This window comes from Melospiza georgiana, chromosome 4 (genome assembly GCF_028018845.1).
Source record: "Melospiza georgiana isolate bMelGeo1 chromosome 4, bMelGeo1.pri, whole genome shotgun sequence".
NCBI classification, from domain to species: Eukaryota; Metazoa; Chordata; class Aves; order Passeriformes; family Passerellidae; genus Melospiza; species Melospiza georgiana.
The window spans coordinates 42,249,073-42,276,716 of NC_080433.1; the positions used below are offsets into that span (position 1 = coordinate 42,249,073).

At 36.1% G+C, this 27,644-nt stretch overlaps 1 protein-coding gene across 1 annotated transcript in view; it reads right to left on the reverse strand.

The window, feature by feature from the left end:
- The window catches only part of PTPRQ (protein tyrosine phosphatase receptor type Q), a 98,503-nt gene that overhangs the window by 38,385 nt on the left and 32,474 nt on the right, over nucleotides 1-27,644 (reverse strand). Inside the window, exons 20-27 of the mRNA XM_058023292.1 lie at nucleotides 23,765-23,918; nucleotides 22,993-23,283; nucleotides 22,497-22,772; nucleotides 21,580-21,731; nucleotides 20,306-20,447; nucleotides 18,413-18,682; nucleotides 9,094-9,426; nucleotides 2,690-2,811 (exon numbers count right to left, since the gene is read on the reverse strand). Coding sequence (XP_057879275.1) covers nucleotides 2,690-2,811; nucleotides 9,094-9,426; nucleotides 18,413-18,682; nucleotides 20,306-20,447; nucleotides 21,580-21,731; nucleotides 22,497-22,772; nucleotides 22,993-23,283; nucleotides 23,765-23,918 — 1,740 coding nt within the window. The remainder of the gene's footprint in view (nucleotides 1-2,689; nucleotides 2,812-9,093; nucleotides 9,427-18,412; nucleotides 18,683-20,305; nucleotides 20,448-21,579; nucleotides 21,732-22,496; nucleotides 22,773-22,992; nucleotides 23,284-23,764; nucleotides 23,919-27,644) is intronic.

A 27,644-nucleotide genomic window follows, 5' to 3' on the forward strand; every position in this document is an offset into this window, starting at 1 on the left:
CTAAGGGTATCTTCAAAAACAACAAAAAGGAAAAAATGGGTGCTTTTCTAGTGTTTCATCAAGTATCAATTACAAAATTTTATTTATGTATATTCCCACTGCTTCAGTTAATAATGTTTTTATTATTGTTTCTTCAGTGTGTAATTTGAAAAGGGAATTAGGTAGCTGTACAGTAGTTTTCCCACTGAACAAAATCTGTATTAAATGCAGCTGATAAAACATTAGAACAGCTCAAGCATACCATTTATTTGACAGATAGGCATATATCCCCACTGAGAATTAACCTGAACTAAACTTTCTGATGAATTACACAGACATTCATTTCCTGGGATGGCCATCAAGAGCTGAAACATTTTCTTCTTTCTGACTATCAAGAATCTGGCATATAAATATTTATCCAACAGCTAAAGTACAATCACAGCGCTACATCATTAAATTTATTTCTATTCTTCATGAATTTTAATGGTTAAATTCCATTTTCCTTACCTATTTCCATGAATATTTTATTCAGAAGTACTCATTCAGAATTATAGTATGACAAACTAAAACATGACTATGAGGAAAAATAATGGAGTAGTTTTTAGCTTTTCTGATCCTTAAAGCTGCAAGGCACATCCTAGTAATTTAAGCAGAATCCTAATATTCCTATTCAGTTATGAATACTAATCATTAACTTTTAGTATATAACAGAGGAGAAATCCAAATTATTCTGTTCCATTATGCTATTTTTATAAATATTTAAAGATACTCAGCTGAGAATAAGAACAAGTAAAATTATACATACTGGAAGTTTGTGGAATTTGGAGTCTTCATAGAACTTTCCCACTGGGACAATAAAATATATACTAAAAATTTCACCAAGAAAGAATGGGACAGCTTTACTGGTCTTTAGGAAGGAAGAGGTTTGTCTACTAAAATTCTCCAGAACTGGCACCTGTAGTGCCAGTCATTAGACTGACAACATCTAATTACAGGGAATCCATAAACATAAGCCTGGTTATCTGAAATATACTTTGAAAAAAACCCAAAAAATTCACTTTGTAAACACAGTTTCTCCAAAGTGAAGAATTTTTAAGCTCCTTTCAAATGCTGGCAAGTTCACACGGAACAACAGAACATTTCATAGATCATCTTCCTTCAGGAATTTTATTATAACTTATATTGATAAGGTATTTATAGTATTTTTAGAGTGTAGATTGAGATGATATCATTGGTAACTTTGGAATTATCAGACAGAGAGGAAATTGTTTCAATGCAAATTGATAAAATATTAAATCCCAAAAAATTCAAGCTTTGAAAACTTAATTTTTAAGTTTTATAAAACCCATGAAATGTTCCCCTGCTGATGCACTAAAATGCTGCTTAGTCAAAAATGACAGGAATTCTTTCAAGGAAGAAGTCTTCTCTTACTTTATTAGAGAGGAAATAAAACTTGCTATGTAGTTTTTAGTGACCTACCCGTTGGGCCAAGCAATCATCCCTGTAAGTCCTCCCCTTGTCATACATCCTTCATCCTGCCATTCTATTGCTGCACTAAGCCTGTTCAGAACTGAGCACACTTCTCTCTGCATGTTGTACAATGAACTTAGAGGAAGAGAAGATTACAGGACTACACATTACTCTTTCTTGTAACTTTTCTGAGTAGTTTAAAAATATTTGGTTTTTTTTTTTTTTTACTAATATCCTTAGACATTTTGATAGCAGAAATAGCTCAGCATTAATATATTAGCAGATCAGTACTCCTTATGACAGATTCAGAAAAATTAAATATACACACATAGTCTTACTCTCTTCTCAGAAAACTTAACTTTGTGTTTAAAGGCCTTAAATAGTTTTAAGTAGACTTTAAATTTTTTTTCCTACTATAAAACAGAATGATTAAAAATTTTTGAAGCTGTAAACAGTAACTTTGCTCAGGTAACATCTGGTAAGCTACTTTTTATTTTCACTTACAGCCCTGTCTGTATAATTCCTGGCAGAACATGGAACTTATATTCTACTTCTCATGGGCTTGAACTTAGAAAGATGCCTATCTTGCCACAGGGCAGGAAATGGGATTTATTAATGGTGGGTTTAAGGAGTTTTGTAAGTGCAGTAGAGGATGAAAAGAGAAAAGCCACCAGAGTTTTCCTCTTATGTCAGCTTTTTTGGTTATAAAGATCAAGGAGAAAGAAGTGTTATTACTGTGCTACCAAAATAGGACTAATCTGATGGACAGAGCACCAAGTGCAAAGTGGAAAATCTAGCTTGACTTTAAAGTTTGCCCTCTGGTGCTGTGTAACTTGGTACAAGTAATTTCCTTTTACTAGGCTCTCCATTTTTTTGGTTTGTAAAATCACTGCGATGAACCTTTCCTTCCTCTGAAGAAGAAAAGGTCATTATGGTTAAAAAGAGGTCCACTTCCACTAAGCTCAACTACTATTCTCCTGTGTACATTTACAGGTACACTTTTTTCCCTGCAATCTAAATGTGCTAATCTCTTATTAGCACATTTTCAATATGAACCAATGATTTTATCTCCTATTAATAAATGAATAAATGTACAATTAATTCTTATGAGGAATTTCTGTGGAAATAGACACACTTAAATGGTTTTCAAGCCACTTATGTCTGTCCTGCAATTTCTGTTGCTGTGGTATTGATATCCCCAACCATCTGTACAAGCACTGAGTAAACAGGGTTGCCTTACTGAGGTAACATCTATGAGGTAGCTCGTTGGTCCTGTAATGATGGCAGGTTCACTCCAGCTGACATTAATACTGTGAGGAGATGTAGCTAAAACAGTCACATTTTCTGGAGGACCATCTGGAGCTGTAGGAAAAAAAAGTATATGTGAATGAATCATGGCCAACAAAGTGCGCAAAAAATAACCCAGTATAATTTTAAAGGCCAGTAGAGGTTTGAAAATAAAACTTTATCTCACAATTAAGATTACACACGGCTTAAATAACTATAATTTTTCTCTTTTTTTTCATATGTAAGTCACACCATGTGATTTAGAAATACATCTTTCACTATAACCACTAGAATTTTTCTAGAGTATAGACTGCCTACGACTTCATTTCAAATTGAGACTATGGGGTTATTTAAATACAAGTTCTTTATAAGTATTTCACATGACACAAACATAATATATGCAAATATTTATACAAATAGTCAAGTATAATATATTTGTTTATGTCAAATGAATCATTCCAAGAACAAGAAATTGTGAAAAGACATCAAATTCTGAATGCTAGAAAAAATTTCCAGTAGTATCAGAAAGTAGAAGCAGAAATAATTTTCTGCATTTCCTTTCAATTTATTCTTAGCATGTTGAGAAAATACAGAAAACCCAAACAAAAGAAGTGGTAAGAATTGCAAGTGGGCAAGAATGCTCACATTAAGAAATGAGATTTCCCAAAAATTTCCAATTGTTGAGGTGATATGTGAATTAACCTAGTTATTTCTTATTCATGAACAAGAAAATTATAAAATCATAATAACAACTCAGCAATTCTCAGAAAATTGTATTATTTTTCCATAATAACCATTTAAATTTCAGGGAAATTAAATTTGGAATAGAATGACAACAGATTTGTAGATAATCACCGAACTTGGCTCCAGGGTGCCTTGCTTTTGGATGCACAACAAAAAAAGGACAACTGTGGAAAGTATCACTGAGCAGCCTGGTAAAGAACAAAAAAGTATTTGTGCGTATTTCCACAACTTGCCTTCATTGTGCCTTCTTTTCAATCTACCACAAAAATATCCATATCAGTCAACAGTATATCATAAAAAATTACTAAAGTGATCATAGCTATGCTAATCAGAAGATGCAGCCTCTTTTCTCAAACAAGATTAACACATAAATATGTAGTTTTCCACTATTTAATCATTAGGTAAGAGGGCTAAATGAGGAAAAATGGAGGATGTAAGAAGCTACTTAGTTCTTCAGGAAGAACAGGGTAGGAAAAAGAAAAGAACATGGAAAGAAGTACGTAGCTGTTGCAGTTATGTGTGAAAGATTAATGAGGAAAATAATAAAATTTTGCACTATGAAGGTGAAAATTTGGCACCATCGTTGCAGAATAAAAGAGAAATATTTGGAATTAGGTAAGGTACTAAAATGAATTTGGGATGTTGGATACAGGAATTAGATTCCCGTGCAGGGATTAGCAGGAATATACAAGACTTTATAGGCAGGATCAAATTCAACCATTGGAAGCAGTCCCCAAAAATACTGAAGAGCATGGAACAAATGAATGGAGTGTAACTGAATGAACTGTGAATGCACATGGGGGGTGGCAAAAGAGGAGAGTGCTCAGAGCAGGCTGGCTGTCAAGTGGAGAGCAGCAAAAAATAAAACAAAATACAAGGGAAAGCATTGTCCCTGAAAATTAGAATAAGCACAAATTCTATTTTTCAGGTAATGCATGTCAGGCTTGTTACCAAACACCCTTTCAGTGGAAACAGTGCTTCTAGTAACTATGGCAATGATATTTATCAGCTTTATTGCAAAAGGAAATTTCTGAAAAACAGTATAAAACTATATATATATATATATATATACATATATATACAACGTCTTGGGCCTTAGTTTTCATACAAACCAAGTTTGCAAAGACCATTTTCCATGGTTTTTTATAGAAATAATGGACTCTGCAGTTATGCATTAGATGGTGTGAAATAATTTTAAAGCATAATCTCATCTACAAATTATACAGTCTGCAGTTACTTTTATGGTTAATTTCCATATGAAGTTTATATTTGATGTATTTGTAGATATTTGCAAGAAAATTCTGATTGACTATGCTATATTTAAGTTACTTGTCTAAAGTGCATCTAAATATTAATACATGGTTTATTTTCATTATGCAAAGTAAAATATCAGACATTAACCAAATAATACTGAAATGTAGAAATATTTTCTGAAACTACATGTATAACTGGGGAGAAAACCAGAAAATGAAAGGTATCTGACATGTATTATGCCTTACAAAAACATATTTTTTAATCTGTGTTTGATTCAGTGGATGACTGCCGCATTCTGATTTAGGTTTGTTTGTGAAATGAATCTGGTCAGTATGAAGCCATGATATCACTACCCCCTTTCTCTTATAAATCACAGCAATTTACTCTGGAGAAATGACCTAGTCTTATTCTCTCATTCCCCCATAATCCAATCACTTCCTCTCATAAGCACTTTTCTCCTGGTTTTCACAATAATGCATTTTCTGTAACTAATAACCATCATTTCCTGATTATCATGCTTCTATCCTTGCACAGGAATGTGGGTCTTATGGAGGTCAGGGTCATCTTTCCCATCCATCTGTGTCCTGATGCTAAGGCAGCAGTTAAGTGTGTTGGTTTGAAGATAAGTCTGGATAGCCCATCATTTAGCATAATCTTCAAAAATAAGACTGAATACTCCAGTTTTCTAACAGAAATTCATGCTTGCCAGTTTGGTTAGGATCAGCTCCTTTTTTTCCCTTTCCCAGCAAAAATAAAGTGTGTGCTTCAGTTATTTAATTTTTAATCATCTAGGTTCTTTTTATGTAGTTTTGAACAGTTATATTTTATATTAGCCCATAATTATTTTCAAATGTTTACTTTTGAGGAAATGTAACAAAGAGAAACACATTCTCCCAGGCAAAGCTTTCCAGAAGAAAGAACACATAACAAGACATGAAATCTCGTTGCTTTTCATCACACAGAAACATTTCTTTAATAGTACCAAGCAACTGGGTATCAGCAGGGACTGGGAAAGAAGGCTCTGAAAAGAGAAGCACAACCCTCTGCCCCATGCTTGTATGCCCTGGCCTTCATGGGACATTGGAACATCTGGGATTTTCCTTTGTACCTCAGTGTATCCTGGCATTAGGGGCCTTGGCAGTTTACCAAAAACATTGTATTGTGTAACTGTATGAGATCCAAAATGAGGTCAGTGATCTCACTGTCATTCATTTTCCATCTAACACTGACCCTCCATGATTATTTTTCTCTCAGAAAACCTAAGTTCAGCCAATCTTGTTCTCCTCATAAAAGTGAAACTTGGGGTAAGTGTAGGGGTGAAGGAACAAAGTTTCCATAGCTATGGAAAACATTTCTTGCCCTTTCCCTTACTGTGATACAACACTGTGATCTTCTGTGCTGGTAACTATATAAATCTAAGTTATGATGGAAATATTTAATCTTATAGAATAGATTTGGCTCTTGGGCAATCAATCAGCTAAGCAATAATGGTGCCATCACACTACTTTATGTGAGAGTAAGACAATTCCTGTGAGAGTAATCTGCAGGATGGAAGGCTGAATAGTTTATCTGTGTGATGTGAGAACAGGGCTGCATGAACAATCCACAGTATTTTCACAGAGTAACTCTATGACCACTCTCAGTACAGAACACTGAAATTACTTTTTGTTTGAGACTTGCAAATAAGTTAGAGAATCTTGAAAATAATTCCTATAGCCTTAAATTATTCTTCATAATGAATAACTGAAAAAAAACAGCTAAGATCCTCTCACCCTGGATAGTCAGAATTATTAGGTATTTCTGCTTTAGCACAACAATCAAATCCTCAGAACTTTTAAAAAACATTTAGGAATTATTTTATGTAATTTCTGCTGCTCTTCAGGTTTCTTCTCTTTATATTCTGGGAAATGAGTCTAACAGATTTTACCTTGTATGCTCCTCCTGAATATGATAATAAATAACCTTCTGAATGTGATAGGTGAATATTTTCTTTAGGCTTGAGAGAAACACACATTTCTGAGAACCCAATTAATTATGAAGAAAAAAATCCTTTAACTATTATTTCACAACAAAAGTAACTTTACCTTTGGTAGAAACAATGTCTTACAGAGGCACTTCTTGAAAATCAAGTGAAACAGTGCCTAACTTCTGCCCTCAAATGTGCAAACACAACTCCCATTGATTTTATGGGCTAAGTACTCAGGGTATTTTACATAGCAGCTAAGCACTCTTAAGCCCTAACAGACCAAGTATATTGGCTGTGTATCAGCAGGCTAATCCAGAGGATGCTTGGCCCTGTTCATGAGGGAAAGGAGAGGGAGATCAACACCTGTTTTCTGTTACAAGGCTGCCCAGAGTGCCGATTCTGCTTGGTGCATTCTGAATTGCTCTTTCCTGCTATAGGCTGTAGCCTTTGCAAAAGAAAGAGCAGAACTGAAGAGATTTTTAACAGCAATTCTAAAAACTAGGCTTTGAGAAGTATGGGGTGCCCAGAAACCTGCCCTTGCTAAAGATCAGCCAGTGCTCATGGAGGCTCCTAGCACCGCTGAAGCACGACAGAGCTGCCAGCTGGCTACCCAGATGTGTCATGTCACCTTTGTCTTCATTTTCCTCCTCAGCTGATTGCCATTACCCCAGAAAATGACCAGTGCCCGGACATGACGTTTGGAATAGTGCCATGCTGCCTTGACTCCACAGCGGCGTGTTTTATAGGCAGCTTATCTCCTGATGTGTCACCAGCCTAACTCCCAGGAAATTCATTGCTGCCTACTTCCATCACCACAGATACAGGCCAGCAGCCCCAGACACTGGGCTGGAAGAACTGGTGAAACCTTCATACTTTCCACCCCACCACTTGTAAACCATCTAATAGAACACACAGAGGACCTGCTGCTGAGAATAGCACTGAATTGGAATGGAAAGGGCTCATGCAGTCTATTGAGATGGTTATACTTTGATCTACCATCCTCTCAGTGGGGCTGGATAGGAAAGTAGCTCTCTCTTAAACCAAATCATCACTCTCTGAAGAGGAAATCATAAAAAGCATCCTAACTGTATGCAGTTATATGTGTTTTCATTATCTGCTTCCCCTTCCAGTTTAAATCCCTAATTTTTTTTTTAACTCCGCAACAATTTTTTAAAAGTATTTGCATACATCAGCAGCTGAGTTCTATCATTTTAATAGTAAGAAATCTCCCCAGAGCTGCTGGCTCAAGAGTTGCTCAAGTTGTGGAGAACTTCTGTTATATATTTTCTGCTCCATTTGAGTTTGTTGGGTTTTTCTTTCCCTTAATTTAAAATGTTGCACTGATTTACAGGCAGAGCTTCCCCATGAGATGCCAGACAAAGAGAGTAAGTGCACATGAGAATGACTCTGCAGCTGATTCCAGCACTTCTCAATCCAAAGGACTACTTCTGAGCTTTATAAAAAATCAGGCTTTTATGATGTTTACTATCACAGTGTCCACACATCACATGATTATAAAAACCTGAGTGGGACAAGGCAAATATCTGGACCACTGAGTAGTCCTTGGTAGTACACAGCTCTTTAAGTACCTGGTAGCTATACGTGATTCTCAGTTGTTCTACAGAGGCCAGATCTCAGGTGTTCTCTGTCCTAGGATGGCTGCAAACTGGTAGGGAAGATCATATATTCCCATGACAACTGCCTAAATAATTTATGTTTCATGTCCCCTTCTCTCAAATATTTTGTGCTGACTTATTTATGACAACTACCTCTTCTCTTACTTGGAAATTTAAGTCCTCAGCTGAGGCATGAGAGTTCTAATATATGTCAAGGCAATCCTGTACATGTTTCATGGCTACTCTGATTAGTAAACTCTGTAGGCGGATATGGTTTTAGAAAGAAATCTTAATCCCTCAGAAACTATTGCTTAAATTCCACTGCCAAAAACACACAACAGCATTTCAGGAAAGTTTTACAACTTAATGAACAGACTTTTAGTCAAAGAATTTAAAGAATACTTTTCTTCATTGGCACACCCCGCAGGTGAAATTGTACTGAAAAATGGCCTATCAACTCATACCAGCAAAAATTCAGACTTACCAAGTCTACACATGTAGTACAGCTGAGGATTGAAATACTGTTGGATAAGCAGTAAATATAAAAGAGTACACAAAATACATTGAAATACCAGTCAGTATTAGGTTTGTATACCTACCACACAATTTATATTTTATATATATATATATATAGTAGGTCAAGAGTTGCTATTAATCCTTATTTACTTCACCAGCATTGTAGGTCTATGAAGAAATAATTTCTACAAGATTTCTTGTCATTTAAATGAACATCACAGTGTTATAGCATTATGAGACATGGCAGACATCCTTACTTACAGCCAGGAAGGGTTTGAGTTGAAATCCAGGTTGAAGAACTGCCATAACCAACATTTGTACTGGCAGCAACAGCAAATCTGTACCATCTGTATTTTTTCAGTTCATACACTGTGTCTTCTATCCAGTCATCCATGACATTTTCATATAAATACTGATGCATCTCATATTCAATACATTCCATAGCCTCCCAGTCACTGCAGTGGATGGATTGTAGCTGTGTGGTAATCTTGTAGTTTTGAAAGTAGCCAAGGATAGATTTTGGTGATCTCCAATGCAAGGTCACACTTGTTGATTGCACATTGGAAAATACAATATCTCTGGGTGCACTAGGAACTATAGATTAAAATACTCGTAAGAGACCTTAATTTGAATCAAAAGTGATTGCAACTATATGATTTTATCCACTGTTGAAAACATATTTTAATAAGCATATATAAAGATCAAGATTCAAATTAATATGTTTAATAAGCAATACTTCCAATGGCATAAATCACAGTGTACATATTTAGATAGCATATGTTAACTATAGCTTTTGAAATAAAGAAAAAAATTATTGCAGGCATGGGATGTAGGACCAGTTTAGAGAGATGTTACATTTCTATTTCTACTTTTGGGGCACTGTCTCAACTAATGGAGGGAATATTACACAAAGTTATTTTTCTATGCTAAAAGCCATAGCATGTTTTACTGTGGGTTCTAACTGAGGTTCTTCAGCCCTCATTTAGAAATACTCATGTATCTCCTTCTCTCTTGCTAATATGTGAAATCCTCACACAACACATCAAGGTAAGTTTTGTAAATCTCCTGTTTCACCTTCTGAATGAAAAGTGTCAATACATGCAGTACGTTTATCTGGCATTATAGAAGTGCTTTACAAGAAAATTAAGAGAAAGAAAAGAGCTGAATAAAAGATAAAATAAGCTTCCCACAAACTTTGCTTCCACTTATTTGTATGAAGTTATATTCAGATCCATGAGACAGAAGCAGTGCAGATATGTGCATACATATACATGTACACGCATTTACCCTGTGTATATCGAGTCAGCAGCGTACTCCCAGATTTCACAGACCAGTTGAACATATGGTTTTGTGCTGTATCACATAGTCATAGAGAAAGCTAATATTATCTCTAAGACTCTGTAAGATAATACTAATACTCTCTATGGCAAAAAACTGTGCAGAAAAATCAGCTCAGAAATCATTGTGTGCACATAGCTTTAAAGAGTGCTTTAGAGTCTTTGGGGGAAGAGGTATCACTGGTAAAAGAAAAACACATGATACATCCTCAAACTGAAACTGAAGAAATCCCAAGGCTTACATAAAGAGGAAAAGGATCCCAGACCAATGTTACTGGGGAAGAGAAAACACTCCTTTTTCTTTTCTTTCAGCCCTATGGGAATATCTGATGTTTGATTTTGTCTGCAACAATTTGTTTATTAAAATTATCACAATATAATAAGATAAAACTTCTCCACTAAATATGGATATTTAACAAGAAATATAAATTCTGAATCAGACAAAGATGTGTTGATGAAAAGGTTGAGAAATTAAAATCCCTTCAAATGAACCCAAAACAGGTGGAATATGCAGGAGAAGGAGTAGGCAGAGAACCATAGGCCATCTCTTGTTCTTCCACTGAGCTCTCATGCACAAGTACCCAGCAGCACCCCAACATGCAACAGCCCCATAGGCCCCCATCTCGCTACACACTAACCAGACACAGAACAAAACCAAACCATATTTAAAAAATCTTTGCTAAAGACAACTTCCATCATTATACTCCATGCTATCAAAATTAAAGTTGTTTTCCTCTGCTGCTATTAGCATGAAGATAAGTACAGAAAGTAGAAAAAATATCAAAACATGCAGTACCATTCTTGCTTGCTCAGATTTGGGGATGTAATACTTAATTTATCCCCTTTCAAAAAATAACTGCAATATTGTCATAAAAACTATATAAGCTGTATTAGCTATTTTTGTAAATTACAAGAAATGTCCTAGTTTGACTACTACTTCATGGAAAAAAAGGCAGAGAAATACTACATGGTTAGTAGAAAATACCTGTATTTTTCTTCCATAAATCTTCTAATTTTTGTTGTAATGTATGCTGTTAAGATACTGCAAAAATTTGACTTCTTATACACTCAAATATGATAATGATAAAATGTGGGATATAATAGAAAACTACTCTTAGACTATATTCCAATACAGATACTAGGGTTTGTCATAAAGCAGATAGTAACTGGTTAGTTGCTGGGTGTTAGTAGGAAGGTGGAAATATATACTTTCACTTGCTGAAATGTGCATCTGGTTAAGCCCTGGCTGGCACAACTGCAGTCTCTGCACCTAAACCAAGGCAGGTTAAAGAGGCTGGTCACAGACAAAGGAAGAGCAATGCCCACGATCTAGACACCATGGTGGCCTTTCCTTCTTAAGGAGAGTACCTGGTTCCCTTATTTTCAACATGCATGATGACATCAAAAATAACCAAGTGTTAGCAATTTTGCAGTAAAGAAGGAAAAGACGTTTGGCTTTCACAGAACTAGAGCAGATCAAAGACGTTTGGTCCTAGGGCCCCAGTGAAGAGCAGTGACACCCAGTGGCACAGTGTCTCTTGAACTTGGTGATTGTGTTCAGAGACAATTTCAAGACAGCTATGCTATTGAGTTACAGATATAAAGAGGATTACAATTACTCTAGCACGGAGAATCAGATTTCCATTCCTCAAGAATGACTAAAATTCCCCTAACTTTTTCTCTCCACAGATGGTACTGATTTGAACAAACCATTCCATGCTTCCTAGAGTAATCATGCAGCTTGTCTAAATTTTCTAAACATGACTTAACTATGATGAAGTGATCACTGTTCACACTAAAAATTATGGAAGCCAGAAACTGCATATTTTTCAAATATTATTTCAGGTTACATTGGAGCTGTATAAAGACTTATTATCGATTCTTATACACTGACAATTTGATATGTACCTCACGGGAAGTGTATTATTAATCCAAATTTCCAGAAAGGTGCACTGAAAGAAAGGGCATGAGAAAGGTTATGATTGTGGTATTGTAAGAAACTAATTGCTGAGGACTGTTCTCTGATTGGCTAGTGGAAATTCTCGTCCTAATTCCAAGTTTAAATTTCCCAAGAATCATACATAGGATCCCTTAAGTCTCATCACATATCTCACAGTCTTTCCCTATTGTATTATGTTTACTATAATTCAGCTATCTCTGGGAGTAGGGAGTTTTTCTAAGTCTGAAACATTTGGTGCAATGTACTCCACCTAATTTTCCATTTAATATCTTCTAATTCAGCTTTTGAAAGCCAGCCAGGGAGCTGGCAGAGAGGCTAACCATGAAATGCTGGTGAATTCAGTTTCTGGAATGGAACAGGAATGAGGTATTTTCAGATTCATCTCCCATTATTCATATGATGCCTAAATTTCAATGCAAAGTCAATGAAATCAGATCCGCATGGGATATTAAGCTCCTAAAACCTATTTACATGCCTGAACTCTCACTGAAGTTGACAGAAAGTTAAACACCTAAATAGAAGTTAGTTTGGCAGATCTCAGCCCTATGCTTGTCTGGCTACAATTCTAATCAGTCCTTCCAAAGCTGGTGGACTGCTCTGGAGTAAGTTTTTATTTCATAACATAAATATAAGGAAATTCTTGGTAGAAAAAGCACAGTGGAAAGACTTGTATCAAGTCAAAATTGGCCAGCAGAACCGGTTTAAACTAACAAAAAACACGTGGTAGAAAACACCTTATTCACAATGCAAAGATAACCTGAGGGCAGCAAAGGACACGTACACAAATCTACTGAGAAAAGAGAGGTTATGGCGTTCTGTGGAGACTTTTGTAGAAAGCAACAACTACAGCTGCACAGGCCATGAACAGAAGAAGTAATATGATATTGCATAGTTCCTAACAAAGTTAATAAAAAAAAGCCTGCCTACAGAACAGCTGCTTGTAGCTGGAGTTTGGATTAAAAGGACTGCGGCAGCCTAGAAGTCTGTTGGGCGGAATTAAGAGTGTCAATAGGAGGAAAGTGAAGAACAAAGTAGAACCGACAGCAGTGGGCACACAGCAAAAAAAGTCTTCAGAAAATAGAAATAACTGAAAAGAAATGAAATATTCTTACTGACTATCTCTATTAAATTTTGAAAGCTTAGTTACACAAATGAGTTCCATGGGTTAAGCTGATAACCCTGATCATAATAAATACTAATTGAGTATAGAATGCTAACTTCAGGAGTAGTCATCAGGATACAAAGTCCTGCTCAGTATGAATAAGTACATCATGAATAGGACTCAAATTATTTTGCTAACATAAAAATGTAAAAAACTGTATACTATTTTTCCCATGACTTAGGACTGACATTATCAGACATGCTTTAAAGGAAATTGCACAGTTGAGAGCACATCTTAAAAGAGCCTCTATGGACCATGCTTCTCAGTCCTTAGCACATTAGAAAACTCAGTGTCCAGCCGTGGGATGTAAGTACTGAAAAATAAAATCATGCAAATATAGAGAGAAATGCACTACTTTAAGCTAAAAAGAGTAGTGAAAATCTACCTGTACTCAAGTCTTAAATGTTCAGCTTTCCATTAAACTAAAACATTGTCTGCTATTCAGTAAACATTTGTATTTGACCTGTAGATGGTATACATGTCAGCTTTGTACATATATGTCACCACCATTTCTTATATAGTAATGCAGAGTTGACCTAGTCCCTACAAAAAAATACAGAAATTCCATTATCCTATGCTATATGAATAATCTAATTTATCAACCTTCTTATAAAAATCACACCGGTACAATTTCATTGGCAGCAACCAAGAGATACTGCATTTTTCTAGTGAAGATTTCCCATCAGCCTCAAAGCCATCAACTTAAATTTGGACCAGACAACTAATCATGAGATGTAAAGAAGTCCAAATGTCATAAAGAAAATTACATCTGGGAAAAAAATTAGTCATCTTGGAAAGAAATGTTTCAAAGAATTCACTCTGAAATTTTTGGATGATTTTACTTTAATACAATTTCAAAATGTGAATTTGCAGGAGGGATTGAACACGTGAAACACACTGCCCTTTTCTGCATCAGTGACAGGGGACACTGAAGCTCTGCCATTTCCAACACAGTGGCTCTTCAGCAGGCTGATTCCTCAGGATAACCAGGGCAAACCATCTGCACTGCACATCCTTCTTGCAGCCCTAAGAACCTCTTGAGGGCATGGGTTTAAATATTCTTCCAGTGCATCATGGTCATCTGTCATTTTCTTCACTACTTAATGAGGAAAATCATGTAACTCCAGTTCAGAGCTGTCATGAACTGCCAAATCCTGAGAAAAGGATTTATGGTGAAGGAAACAGCATTTCCTTGGATGTGAAGAAGGCTTTAAGCTCTTGCTATGCTTTGTGCTTCTCAAAGGTCTTGATTAAAAAAGCCCACACTTTCCAGTGGGAACCTGCATACTGGAGATACAAATCCAGAACCTTTCGAGTGCAGAGTGTAAAGACATTTTGTGCACATGTAACAAAAGATGATGCTAATTTGCCACCCCCAGACCAAAAGACCTGAGAAAGTTTCCCATCACCAGTTCCTTTAGGCACTGCTCTTCTTTATTCAGAAGGCATACTTCTGTGTAAAGCTACAAGTTAACGGCCTGGAAAATGAAGCCCAGTTTAAATGAAAAAATGCTTCTTGGGCAAATTTCTAGCCATATTTCTTTTAAATGCAAGTCATCATGAATGCATCTCTGTTTAGCAGAAAACAAATGGTAAGGACTGTCACCAGAGTACAGTGGGGGCCTCAACCTCTTCTTAGACTGTGCTCAGGTATAATATCAGGTATGACTAGCAGTAAGGGGGAGAAGTGGGGAAATTACTCTCTGCGTCTTAGTACTGCAATCAATAGGATTAATATTCTCAGAAAATAGTGAAAAGTCGATAAAGTAAAATCTAAATGAAAAAATTTAAAGCAGAAGGAGGTTTCTTTTCAAGCTTTGCATACCTCAAGTGATTTTTTAATTGTTCTATTTTTATTGTAAACTGAATGACACTTATCCCAGATTTGTGAGTTGCCCAGATTTGTGAGTTAACTGAATATTCACAGCTTTAGTGTGCCTTTTGGAGAAGATTCCTACTGTTTAATGGCTGTATCTTGCTTCTAAAAATTCTTTCAACCTTAATGAAATTTCATTTTAGTAAGTGCATTATCTTGAAAATAATCCAAGGATATATATTCAGTCATAAAATCCTAACTCATTTATGCATGTGTATGTATAGTATATTATCTTTGATATCCCTTATAATGTATTTAATCACAAACTAATACTTTCACTACAAAGCTGACAGCTTTTATGACATACTGCAACCTGACAAAGGTGGTTTGCCATGACAATGGAGCTAGATTAGACAAAAAACACTACTAATCTCCTCATAAATTTAAGTTTTATGATTGTTGTTTAATTGTACCCAGGTATGAACAAATTTACCTCAAAAAAGGCAAACAATCTTGCCAAGAATTTAAAGGTCAAATGCTATGCAGTGAGACACTGAGCCAAATTCGATTTCACTTTATGTCAGAAATAGATGCATTGTCAGTGACTCAGTGCTGGCTACATATTCTGTGACTAATCTTAGACCACCATAAATAAGAAGCTGACAACAGCTATAAAACTGTTTCCATTCCCAACCATGAATCTCCAATTCCTAGTATCCAGTCACTACAAAACAATTCATGCAAACACACAGCTAAAGAAATGTCCTAATAATAACTAGTTTGTTGTAAATATGACTAAGCAACAACGAAGCAAGAAAGGGTCAGTGCAGAGCTTGTGGCAAAAAGCACATGTGTTGTAGTATAAATCCTTCACTTAGGAAAGCTCCTAGTGATAAGACACATGAAACAAATGCTACAAAATAAAGAGTGTAATAAAGTGGGGTTTTTTTCTCCTTGCTAGCACAACTCCTTATAACATGGACCATAGGACACTACCAGTCTTAATCCATAGCTTTCTCAGTCTTTCCTCAAAGACTAATTAATATCCACTCCCAAATTTCTCAGAAATCCCAACAATTAACTTTCTCAGGTGTCAGGCTTCTTTAACACCACTAGAAGCCTTTCCCCCATCCTCCAAGATCAGAGGAAGTCTCCTGTTCTCTTCTGTTACCACAGGGTAACATCCCTCCTAGGCAGCTATCTCCAAGTCTGAACTCCATGCCCAGGTTCAGTCTTGCTCTGGCTATGAGAGTTGGCTCCTCAGCAGCCACAGTGTAAAAGAAAGCTTTGAGTGTTCTGACTGCATTTGTGAAATGTCCAGAAATGCAGGAACACGTATCTAACATTGAGCACAGCAGCTCAACTCACTACATTATTTCCAGCCAACACCGTAAAACGTTGAGTAAGAGTATGCTCATGTCTAATACTTAAACAATGCCTTTGCCTTTTCAAAATTGGATTTTGAGCCCTGCTGATGAACAGAAGTTTCTGAGCAAACCAGAGGACAGATGAACCAGGCATAAGTCTTAAATTGCCAAGGCTCTGGACAGAAGGGGACTATCAGGGATCACAAACTGGGAGCATTTGTAGGGGAGCTGTTGACAAGGAAGCCAATTTAGGCAGAAAATTTTCATCAGAAATGTGTATGAATGTGCCACATCATAGTTCAAATAACAGATGTGGCCAGGCTTTAGTGGGATAGACTGTATCATGAGGAGGGGCAGTCATCAAAGTACAACCCTGGCTATTTTCACAATGCCGGCCAAAATATGCCAGCAAGGGGCTCGTCTTCATTTGGAGCTCATCCATTTGACCTGCAACCAAAGCAGCAGTAGTTCAGCTGACAACACAGACGTGGTCTAGATTCATTCAGACATGCACATCCACAAGTCTAATTTTAAGAAATTTGGAAATCAAAGCTCATAATGGGAGACCAAGGCTTTGTGGAGGGATCCACAGGAGGGATCCAGTGGAGGTGCATGCCACTCAGGAAGCTAGCAACAGGGAATCTAAGAGTAAGGGTAAGTCTGAGCTCCCCCGAGTTCAATGTTTCAGCCGAGCTGCTCCCCTTCATTTGTCATTCTGAACCAAAACCCTGCTCTTGACACAGAGTCTTGTGTTTATTATTTGACAGATCTGAGAAAATTCACTCTTTCTGTTGAAGTATATACAAGTGCTGCAACTCATCTTTAAAGTTATTCAAAAACTTAGTAATAAAGTATTACAAAAGCTAGGTTTGGTTTCTAAGCCTCTGGGGTACAGTAGCGCTCCTCCATCCCACCCCTGTGTTTTCTCGTTACCCAGCTTTTCTGAAATAGAGACCTGCTCAACTCCATTGCATAAATTGATCTCACTTAAGATAACCCAAAAAAAAGAGCTAAATGCAATTATTTCTCCTGTAATTTAGAAGAAACATGAAATCTTACCTGGATGTTTCTTGCCTAATATAATTTTTTTTATTTTTATATTTAACTATCACAAAAGAAGAAAAAAATCCCTAGAAATAGTCCCAAGAGTAACAATTATCCCTGACTGGAGGACTGAAACAGGCCTGTGCTTCCTGGATTCAGATTTGAGCTGCTCTCCACTTTCAGTTTAGAAGATAGGTACACAGCTATTCACATGGAACTAATTCTATTTTGCATAGAATATCATCTCCATGTTTCACATGTCAAGTGAAAGCACTGCCAAGATTAGGTGAAGTGTGAAGTGTGTGTGTGGAGAGAAAAAGGAAGACAGACTTTGGATAACAATTTTTCACTTCAATGCCAGAAAACCTGTCTACATTTTTCTTTGGATTTAGGTCACAATTTTCCTTCTTCCTTTAAAAAATCCTACCCATGATAAGCTATTACAAAGTTTGCTTGTAGAGGCTAAATTCTTCTCAATTTCCTGAATTCTGAACAGCTTTATTGCCATTGAATTCATACCCCTGCAAGTTAGCAAAAGCAAAAAACAAAAATTTCACTCCCAAAAACTTTTTCAGACATAGAGTCTCAAATATGATAAATACTCTAGGAACAAAGCAGATATTATACAGCAACCTAAATGAATAAAGTAACTATTCAAACTCACATAGAAAAAGATGTTCTCACTGTGCTTTTAAAAATGGCAATTTATTCTCATCCCTAGGTGTGTTCTATAACAGGACAAAGAGGAAGCCCTGTTTCTCTTCATTCCTTATTAGCAAGAAATTTAAACAACAGAATGATTTAACTGCCTGTATTGAAGCAGTTTTTCCATGCCTGCTTGTTTCATAGTCATCATTTAAATTAAACAAAAAAATTACTTGAATAATTATTTACCTTTCTCTGGAAGTGTACTGGCATTGCATATCTGTTCTTCACCCTCACCAGCAGACGTTGCAGCTTTTATTTTAATTTGATAAGTAACGTTGGAAAGCAGATTTCTGAAAGTATGCAGTGTACCAGAAGATGAAAAATTTGTAGAATTTCCTTCGACTGCTATGATGTAATGTGTAATTATGCCGTTGGCAGAAGCGGGAGGGTCCCACTGCACTAGGATCGATTGCCAACTCGTGGCGATACAGCGAATGTTCTGTACAGCATCTGGCACTTAAAGGACACACAGGCACCAAAGATTAACATGCACATGCAACTAAAACTGTAATCACACAACAGTATCATTAGAGAAGCAGACACGGTGTTCATAGCAAGAGTCAGACACTGCAGTGTCAGACATTAATAAAAAAACACATCGAAAGAACAAAATTATGACTTTGTCCTCGTTAGATGGTTCCTTTCCAACTACTATGAATGTGACTCATGTTAGTACTTGAGAGAGAAGAGGGCATCTATCTGGCTTCTTCCTAGTTGTGGGCTTCAGTTTTGTTTCCTCAACAAAACCTTTGCTCATATTTCCCCCATGTGTTTTTAAACACAGTGTACTATAACATACACAGTATACATACTCTATGTACCTACTCCATATACATAGCAACAGCATCAACAGTAGAAGTTCCTTATTTGTTTTCTTATATATCTGTCAGCCTTATTTCTTTCAGGCCCTTCTGCACTTTTCTCTGTACAGAAGTCACTGGGCAGATTTCAGAGCTTTCATATCAATTCTTTCAACTTATTGTTTCCCATCTATTTGCTGGTTGTAGCAAAAGAATTTTTTTTAAATGCTCATAAAAATTAATGAAGGTAGAAAATCCTACAATCACTTTGAAAATAGACCAATTATTTATAAACAACTGGTTAAAGATAAATAAAGAAAGTAACACAAGTATGGAATGTCAGTGATGAAATGAAACAACTGGTGGATGACCATGGCTTTTGAGGAGGACCACCTTCAGCTGCCTGAGTCCAACAGACAAACTGAAACAACTCAGTGATGGTCCAGATTTCTGACGGTGTTGTAACTCTTTGGTACAATAAACTTCAAAACTCTTCCCCAGAAACTCTTCTTTACTGGTTCTGGAAAGTGTCTTCACTGGAAGCATGATCCTAGCAGACATGGAGTCATCATATGGGATCTTTTTATTTTGGGATCTGCTCCCTTTGCTAACAGTGTAGAGGACCCTGGGAGCCTCCTAACCCATGCTTGTTCCCTGGCACTGACAGCTCTTACAGAGCCTAGGGGTTGCTCTGACCTGGAAAAGGAGTTTTGTTGTGCAAAACTGGTTTTGCACAACAGCCAGTTTCACAAACCCACAGGTTCTCTTTAGTGAATGTTATGTATTTCAATTTAGTGGCTAGCTTCCTTCCTAAAATAAATTCTAAAAAGAAAAAAAAAAAAAAAGAAGTTTAAAAATTTCTATTTGTCTAATATAATTTCCAGTTCCTTTGCCAATCTTTTATCCAGCTGCTTTTGATACTGCTAATGTTTCAGTTATTTTCACAGGGATCTGAATTATTGCTTTGATCTGCAAAGACTGATACCTATCTAATTTTCTTCCCTTTATCTGTGTTGCTATTAAAAGATTTATAGTAGCCATGTAAGCCTCTCATTTCAGATGAGGACATTTTTAATTCTACACTTCCGAAATCAGACTTCAAACCTAGTCTACAATAGGCATGAGAATCAGTGCTACACAGGCAAGAGACAATGAGTTAGTATTAGGTTATATTTTCTTTGGAGAGAAGAGGAAGACATTTGTTCAATCATACAAGGAAAACAAATAGAAATGTATTTAAAACTGCCAGAACTACAGCTTATAAAAAGTCATATCCAACCTGATTCCATCGTTGTAAAGTGGACAGCATTACTGAACTGATTGCCATTCCCAAGCTTGGTAAACGCAGAGACACTGATGAAATAGGGGCTGTATGGTTCTAATCCAACAATGTTTGCCTCATGGTTTGAACCTGAAATGTTCTTAAGGAAGGAAATATTATTAGTACACAATTAATCTCTAGAAACATTGTAGCCTTCACCTTGAACCTACTGAAATGAACAGAAAATTTACAGCCATAGTTTTGCATCTTCCAATCAGAGTAGCTCTCAAACACTGAAAATTATCTCCAGCTTCACATTAACTCCTTTCACCTTCTGCTTCCTTACAGATCTTTGGTGGTTTCTATGAAACTACCCTAAGAATGTGTTCCCAAAGGTATCTGGCTGTAGAATCCACTGTTTCTCTTTCACATGCTCATAGTGGCCTTCAGCCATTATGGAAGAAACTTCCTCCCACAATGGGGAATAACAGCAGACTTCACTGGAGCATTGTCTTTTCCTGCAGCTTTTACAAGTATCTCAGATGAACAGGGCTCACTATATAGTTTCTAAGCTTGAGATGCAATCCTGACCTCAGCTTGCTGCCTTTGCAGTTCACGGAACATTCCTTGAGGCCACCCAATCAATCAGATTTAAGCCTTTTAAAAATTTTGCATATCATAAAATTATAGATTCATAGAATGGTTTGGGTTGGAAGGTGCCTTTAAAGACCATCCAGTTCCAACCCCCATACTGTGAGCAGGGAATCTTCCATAGGACTGGGTTACTCAGAGCTTCACCCAGCCTGGTCCTGAACATTTATGTAGTATCTACTTCAGTTACAACTTACTCAGTTCTTATTCTTTGATATTTTTTTAAATGAAGACCTCTTAACAGTTTTTTACTATTTTTTAAGATAGTAAAAAATTTTTGGATCTTGAAAGTCCATAGGTACTTAATAGTTAAACAAAGGTAGCCACAAATCAATTAACTTCTGTCATTTTCTAACATCAAGCTTACACTAAAGCACCAAGTAGGAGTAATAAATCTCACTGTCAGTAAAACATTAGAAGCCCAAAGCACGTTAAAACCAAACTATTTTTCCTGTTTAATTTGAAAAATTGAGTTACAGGTACAGTGGGAAGGAAAATAAACTGTCTTAGCAAATAGGAATTTATAGGCACTTCAAAATTCTAGGAGCATAACAGACATTTAAAATATTTTCCATATCTTTTTTCCCCTAAAGCATGAAAAAATACTTTAAAAGATTATACACTCTTAATTATAAACATACCCAAAAAACCAGTTTTTCAGTGTTGTTTTGATAAATCTTAAAATTATATCTCATAATAACACCGTTTGACTGAGGACTTGGATCCCATTTTAGCCACACAGAATCTGCGGTGTAGTTGATAATAGTCAAATTCTGGGGTGGAGCTAATGGCACTGCAAAAGACAAATCACAAATACTTCAGGCAAAACAGTACATGCAGGAGAACATAGGCACTTTTGTTAACATTTGTATCTGAACTCAAGCTAACAGTACTTCATTTCTATTTCAATCTTTTGTCTTCCTCTTTGACATGAAACAAATTCCATTAATCCAGAATACATGTTTAGTCAGCAAGGGATCTTCTTGGAGATCTAACAAATCTATTAATCACTTAAACATCCCTGCTGTCAGAACTAAGACATTTCTCAGAAGTCACATTACATATATAACTGGAATGCAATACACTTTACTTCCTCCGCCCATATATGGACCACAACTCATCATACATTTATAAGATGTGTAATTTACCATGCAGGGGAGAGGAGGTCCATGTACAGGAGAACTGTGTGAATGTGTCAGAAATATTTCCATGTTTTATCATTTTTCAATTACACGGGGGATGAAGAGAAAGGTTCTCTTGTTTGCTTCAAAATCCCTGACATTTTGCAAACCATAACACATTCCAAAGGCAAAAGATATTTCTTCATGGGGTTATTTTTGTATTCCTGTGCAGAATGTGACCTCCTCTTGTGCACTGTGGCAGGAGGAGGAGCACTCAGGAAACACCTGCCTTGCAGTGCTTCCTTCGGCTGAAAGCTCTTCACTCACAGAGCAATGGAATATTAATCCTTCATATCAACAGGTCTGATGCTCAGATCTAAGATGGATGCTGTAATAGAGCTGATATTTTGAAGTTGTTTACAATTGAATTTGCTCACCTGACTCATCTGTGTAGAACTGAAGCACAGCAGAGGGACCAGGTCCTTTTATTGTTCTGGCAGCTGCATAAATGCTGTACAATGTGAATGGCAGAAGATCTTCCAAAATGATAAAATTATTGGTAGTAGAGAATGAGCTATTCCTTTCTGGCCCAAACAAATTTAAATCATAATGTATTATAATACCATTTGGCTTAACAGGAGGGTCCCATGAAAGCATAACTGAGGTAGTTGAGAGATTTGAAAATGTTTTCATTACAGGTGCTAATTCTGGGACTACATGAAGAAATAAGAAAGAGAAAAACAACTATAATCTCAGAAAAATATGAAATGAAAAATTCTATTTCACAGTCTTAAAACAGAAATGTGCAGCAGTTGTTTGTGTCACTGTATTACAAAAACACTCAGTGAAACAAGAAAAATAAACCATTTTTTTCTTTCAGAAAGCTATTTGGGTTTTTTAATAATTTCTTTAGGAATTAATAAAAAGTCTTACCATCTTCATCAGTTCTTATGTGAAGACTCAGAGTATGCCGTTCAGAAGATCCTTTATCAGTGGCTGGTGTGATTTTCAGAATGTAATCAGTGTATTTCTCCAGATCATCAAAAATTATGCTTGTATTGTAAGTAAGGAAAGATAATATCTTACTGGTTCCCAGTTGCATTAAACTTAGAGAAACATGAAAGAAGACTAAGCCATTTGGCTGGGATGGTGGAAGCCAGCTTACATTTACAGAAGATGAGGAAATGTTTTGATAGATCAGATTTTCAACAAAACCTTCTGGGACTATGAGAGATAATAAGCAAAAAATTAAATGCATGGATTACAGTAATAAAACATCCAAACCCCAACCAGAAATAACTACTCAAATATAATTAGTCTGAGTCAGCTGCAACATTTTTTACAACTTTTAAAAATAATTTGTGTTTCAATATCAAAAGCAAAATGGTTGAAGGTATATATGAATAATCATTTCTGTTAAATTTGTTTAGGAAAAGAGTCTTAATGAAAGCTTAAGACAATAATTTTATTGCTTGTATCCACAGAGGCTTGTGCTCCATGTTCTATGTGCTCTAGAGTTTGAAAGACTCAGATCAAAACGCCTTCCTTGCAAAGATAAATATTGCAGCATCAAAAACCACATTTAATGGTATTTTTTAAACTTTGCCATCATAGCAGTAAAATAACTTTTAAGTTAGACAATATTTAATAAATATTTAATAAAAACCCTGATATACAATGAGCTCTAAAAGAGTTATTAACTTACTGTCTTGATCTGTATACACATCTATTTTTTCACTAGTTTTGTTTCCATCTCCAAATGCTGTGCTTGCAGTTAACCACAAAGTGTAATGGCTGTATTTTGCCAAGTCATCCAGCACTACACTGACATTGCTGTCATTACCATAACTTGTGAAATTCTAAAGAGAGAAATAAAAGAAAATGTTACCACATGAAATTATTTTTATTCATTGATTTCTCTTTCTAGTTTCCCATTTAGCCATCACCACCACCACCAGCAGACATGATTCACCATAGCACTCAGAAGACATAAGCCTATGCTTTGACTCCTAATGAGTACTGATTTTTTCTGAGATACTTGATTTTATGATGTCTATTTACACCCCTTGTAAGTACTACAGAGTACATGATTGGCTTCTTCTATTGTTTGTAATTGTTGAATGCCAATTCAGAGATTAAAACTGTAATATTGCAGTATGTTTATCCATATTTCATCAAGAAAATTAACAAAAAACCCAGCATCTGCTAATTGTTTATAGATTACATGAACCACACATGCCTTGGCTGATCATTGATAATCAAATCAAAGGACGTCTCTCTCTTTAATCTATTTTTATGAGAGTAGATTTTGAACTTAAATCTTTCAGTGGCAGAGATCTCATCTCACCCCTTGATAAACTGCTCCTTTTGCTAGTTGTCCCTTGCAGTAACACCATGCCATTATCTCTAAGGAAATGTCTATAGTGAGTGGACTCATGTTAAACTGAAGGCATCAACAGAATTTTTTTCCTCTGTGCAGTTACTTGCTACAGAAAGAATAGGAGAAGATCCCAGTCCCAGGGTCTTTTGAACTATATAAAAAAATTAATACTGTGACTACAACAGCAAGTTAGTGCTCAGATCAGCACCTCTAAGGAGGCCATTCCTATTTAGAATCAACAATTTTGGAACATGAAAAGACAAAATATAAAGGTTATTATTTATGTAAGTTCAGCTACACCACATAAGTTCAAATCAGTTGAAGTTGAATGTGTTGAATCATCCACTGATTTACAGGAACCTGACTTAGATGATCCAACACAGTTTGGTTCATGGTTTGAAAATTGTTGAGAAGTCATTTAGCCCATCAGCATATTCAGCTCAAGCATTGGGTAGCAAGTCAAATCATCAGTGCTGATTCAAAGAGCCAGTAGCATTTCTCTCCAGCAGCCACATTGCCCTATTGAGCAAATGGCATGGGCAGCACTTCTCAGGACCAAAGAAGTCCTAACTTTTCTACACAGAAATATTTTCAGGATGAGATGGATTTTGTCCAACCTCCTGATGAATTCCAGCTATTTCACCTGCCCCCTATTTTTGGTGTTAGATCAAATCCACACCCTCCACTTCTTTAAAAGGCAAGTTAGCTTTCAAGGAATTTTTTTTCTGAAAAAGAGAGGCTGTAAGAGCAAACTTACTAAAGCAAGAGAAAGGCAACAGAAATATTTGGGTATTGAAATTTAGAAATACCTCATATAAGCACAGGAATGCTAAAACTGCACGCTGAAAAATTGATTACCTTTCTCATAAGGAAATTTCTTATTGAAGAAGTCACTGTGATATGCTTTATCACACAGTTGAATCCGTACTGTGCAAACTGATAGTTCAGTATGTAATCTTGATGTCTGTCAGTAATGTCTGTCACATATCAATTTATATATCTCATGCAGCGCTTCACCAATTTTTTGTATGAGCAAAATATTTTTATTTTTGCAGAAAACTATAGGTGACACTCTCATTACTTTCCCTGAGATTTTCATGTCTGTTTTTGAAGACCTAGTTTTGCCTGCAGTCACTAGTACTGACATAACATAAATAAGTAAACAGTTTGTTTTGTCTTTGTTTTGTTAAGCCTTTGTTTTGAATGCAGAACAGAAGCAGCACAAATTTTGAGTATAATTTTTTTTATTTAATGTGTGAGTATCCACTCATTAAATGACTATAAACACACTGTTAGTTTTGCCCAAGAGACTAAGTTAAGTCAAAATCAGTCAAAATACAAAAAAATTCCACCTTAATATAAGACTTTTTTCTAGAAGTAGTTTGAATTTCATACTAGTTGCACACCTAACTGAAAAAGCCTGGAAAGAGCTTTGTGTTATATTTGGTAAGTTAAGATACAGGAAACAGTGGATCAGATACTCAAGCAGGGTATGACAGAAAACATCATCTGGCCCAGAGGAAGCATTCTAATACCCTCTTTTTGTTACTATTGTTATTGTTAGCAAAAGTTAGTTATTTATAACAACATGTAATAATCAGATTTTTTTTAAAATAAGACCTTAAATAATTACCTGAGTTTTAAGGTAAAAATGTCAAGGCTACCACATCAAGCTTTGATCCTAGATTTAATGGGAGTTTATTGATATGAACAGCTGAAAATTCAACTCTTAGTTTAAAAAGGCCTTTACAATTTAGGCAGCTGTCTGGCAGTTAAGGACTCAGTGAACCAACATGAATAACAGGGTTTTGGTGGGTCAACAAAAACTATTTTAAGGTGTAGTTTCTTTACTGTGAGGACCCCAAGGAGATATCTCTAACTACTGATATGACAAAATATTAGGAAAAAATATTAGGTAAATTCCAAAATATCAGGAAAAAAAGGAGCACATAATTAAGAGTAATAGTGAGCAGGAAGAGCTGTGTGGGTACAAACCGAGAAAAGATGAAACTTGCACTAATTGTACCCTGGGGATAGAACACTTTGGGAAGTTTTACAATTAACTGTGGCTGTAGATGAAAGCAAACAGCTTAGGATCTTTGGCTACAGCTGAAGAAATTCTTCCTTCTGTCCCTTTCTTCATCCATACATGAAAGAAGTTTTCACATAGCAAAGTATCAGATTATTAAAAGCAGCTAAGTGTAAGCAATACACTCAAGCCATGAAAGTGTCAGCAGAAACTAGTATCTTCTTCACCTCAGGAAGTGGCAGACATTTCCAGTGACATAAAGCTGTAGTTAGCTGTATAAGGAAAACATGGTGATGCCCTTCTTCACTGTTAAGCTTTTACTTCTGTTCTGTTTTCTTTTTTAGGTTCATTCTATTGCATTCTTGTTTTGAGTCAGAGGATCACGTACTTGCCTCTGGGAATCAGGTGAGAGTGGTGATACTGTGAAGGCTTATCCAAATCATCCTTCAAGGAGTGGAATATTCACTGTTCCATTAAAAAACTAAGTGAAGTTATTTCTTTTTGTCTGCTGTACTATTTTTGAGACCAGCTTTTTAAAAATTTGCAGTGTATTGTAGAGACGTTCCCCTTTTTTATCCCTACTTTAGTCATACAGGTGAAGAAAATGTTTGATTGTTAAGTACTATAGTACATCATTTGCATCCCTTTTCTGGATCCCAGGGGTAGAGCAAGTTGAATTTCACTCTGAACTGTATCCAGTCATATCCATTTTGCTTGGCTTGAGGTAGAGGTTGGATGATTTGGGTCAGATATTCAGTTGCTAGAAGGATCATGGGCTTTTTTTCAGTCCTTGCCCCTGGTTCCCCTTTCTGGTCTGTCAGAGCAGGACAGCTTTCATCTGTACTGAAATTCCTACACTGGGGAAATTTATTGAAGCATATATTTATGTTTGTAATTAGCACCTTTCCACTTTCCTGCTAATCAAAACAGAAATATATAGAGATTGAGTAAGGGAATTCATTCAAGCCAATGATATCTTTCATAGATTCATATTTAGCCATGAGAAAGTTACTTTCATTGAGTCTTTGATTTAGTTTGTGGATAGGACTGAGAATATGGACACTATGATTGCTTCAAGCACCAGGCAAGGCATCGTGGAGCAAAACTTGCAAAGCTGCTATTGCAAACAGTGAAATCTTAAACTGTAGGAACCCGGCAGTGTCACAGAGACGTGAG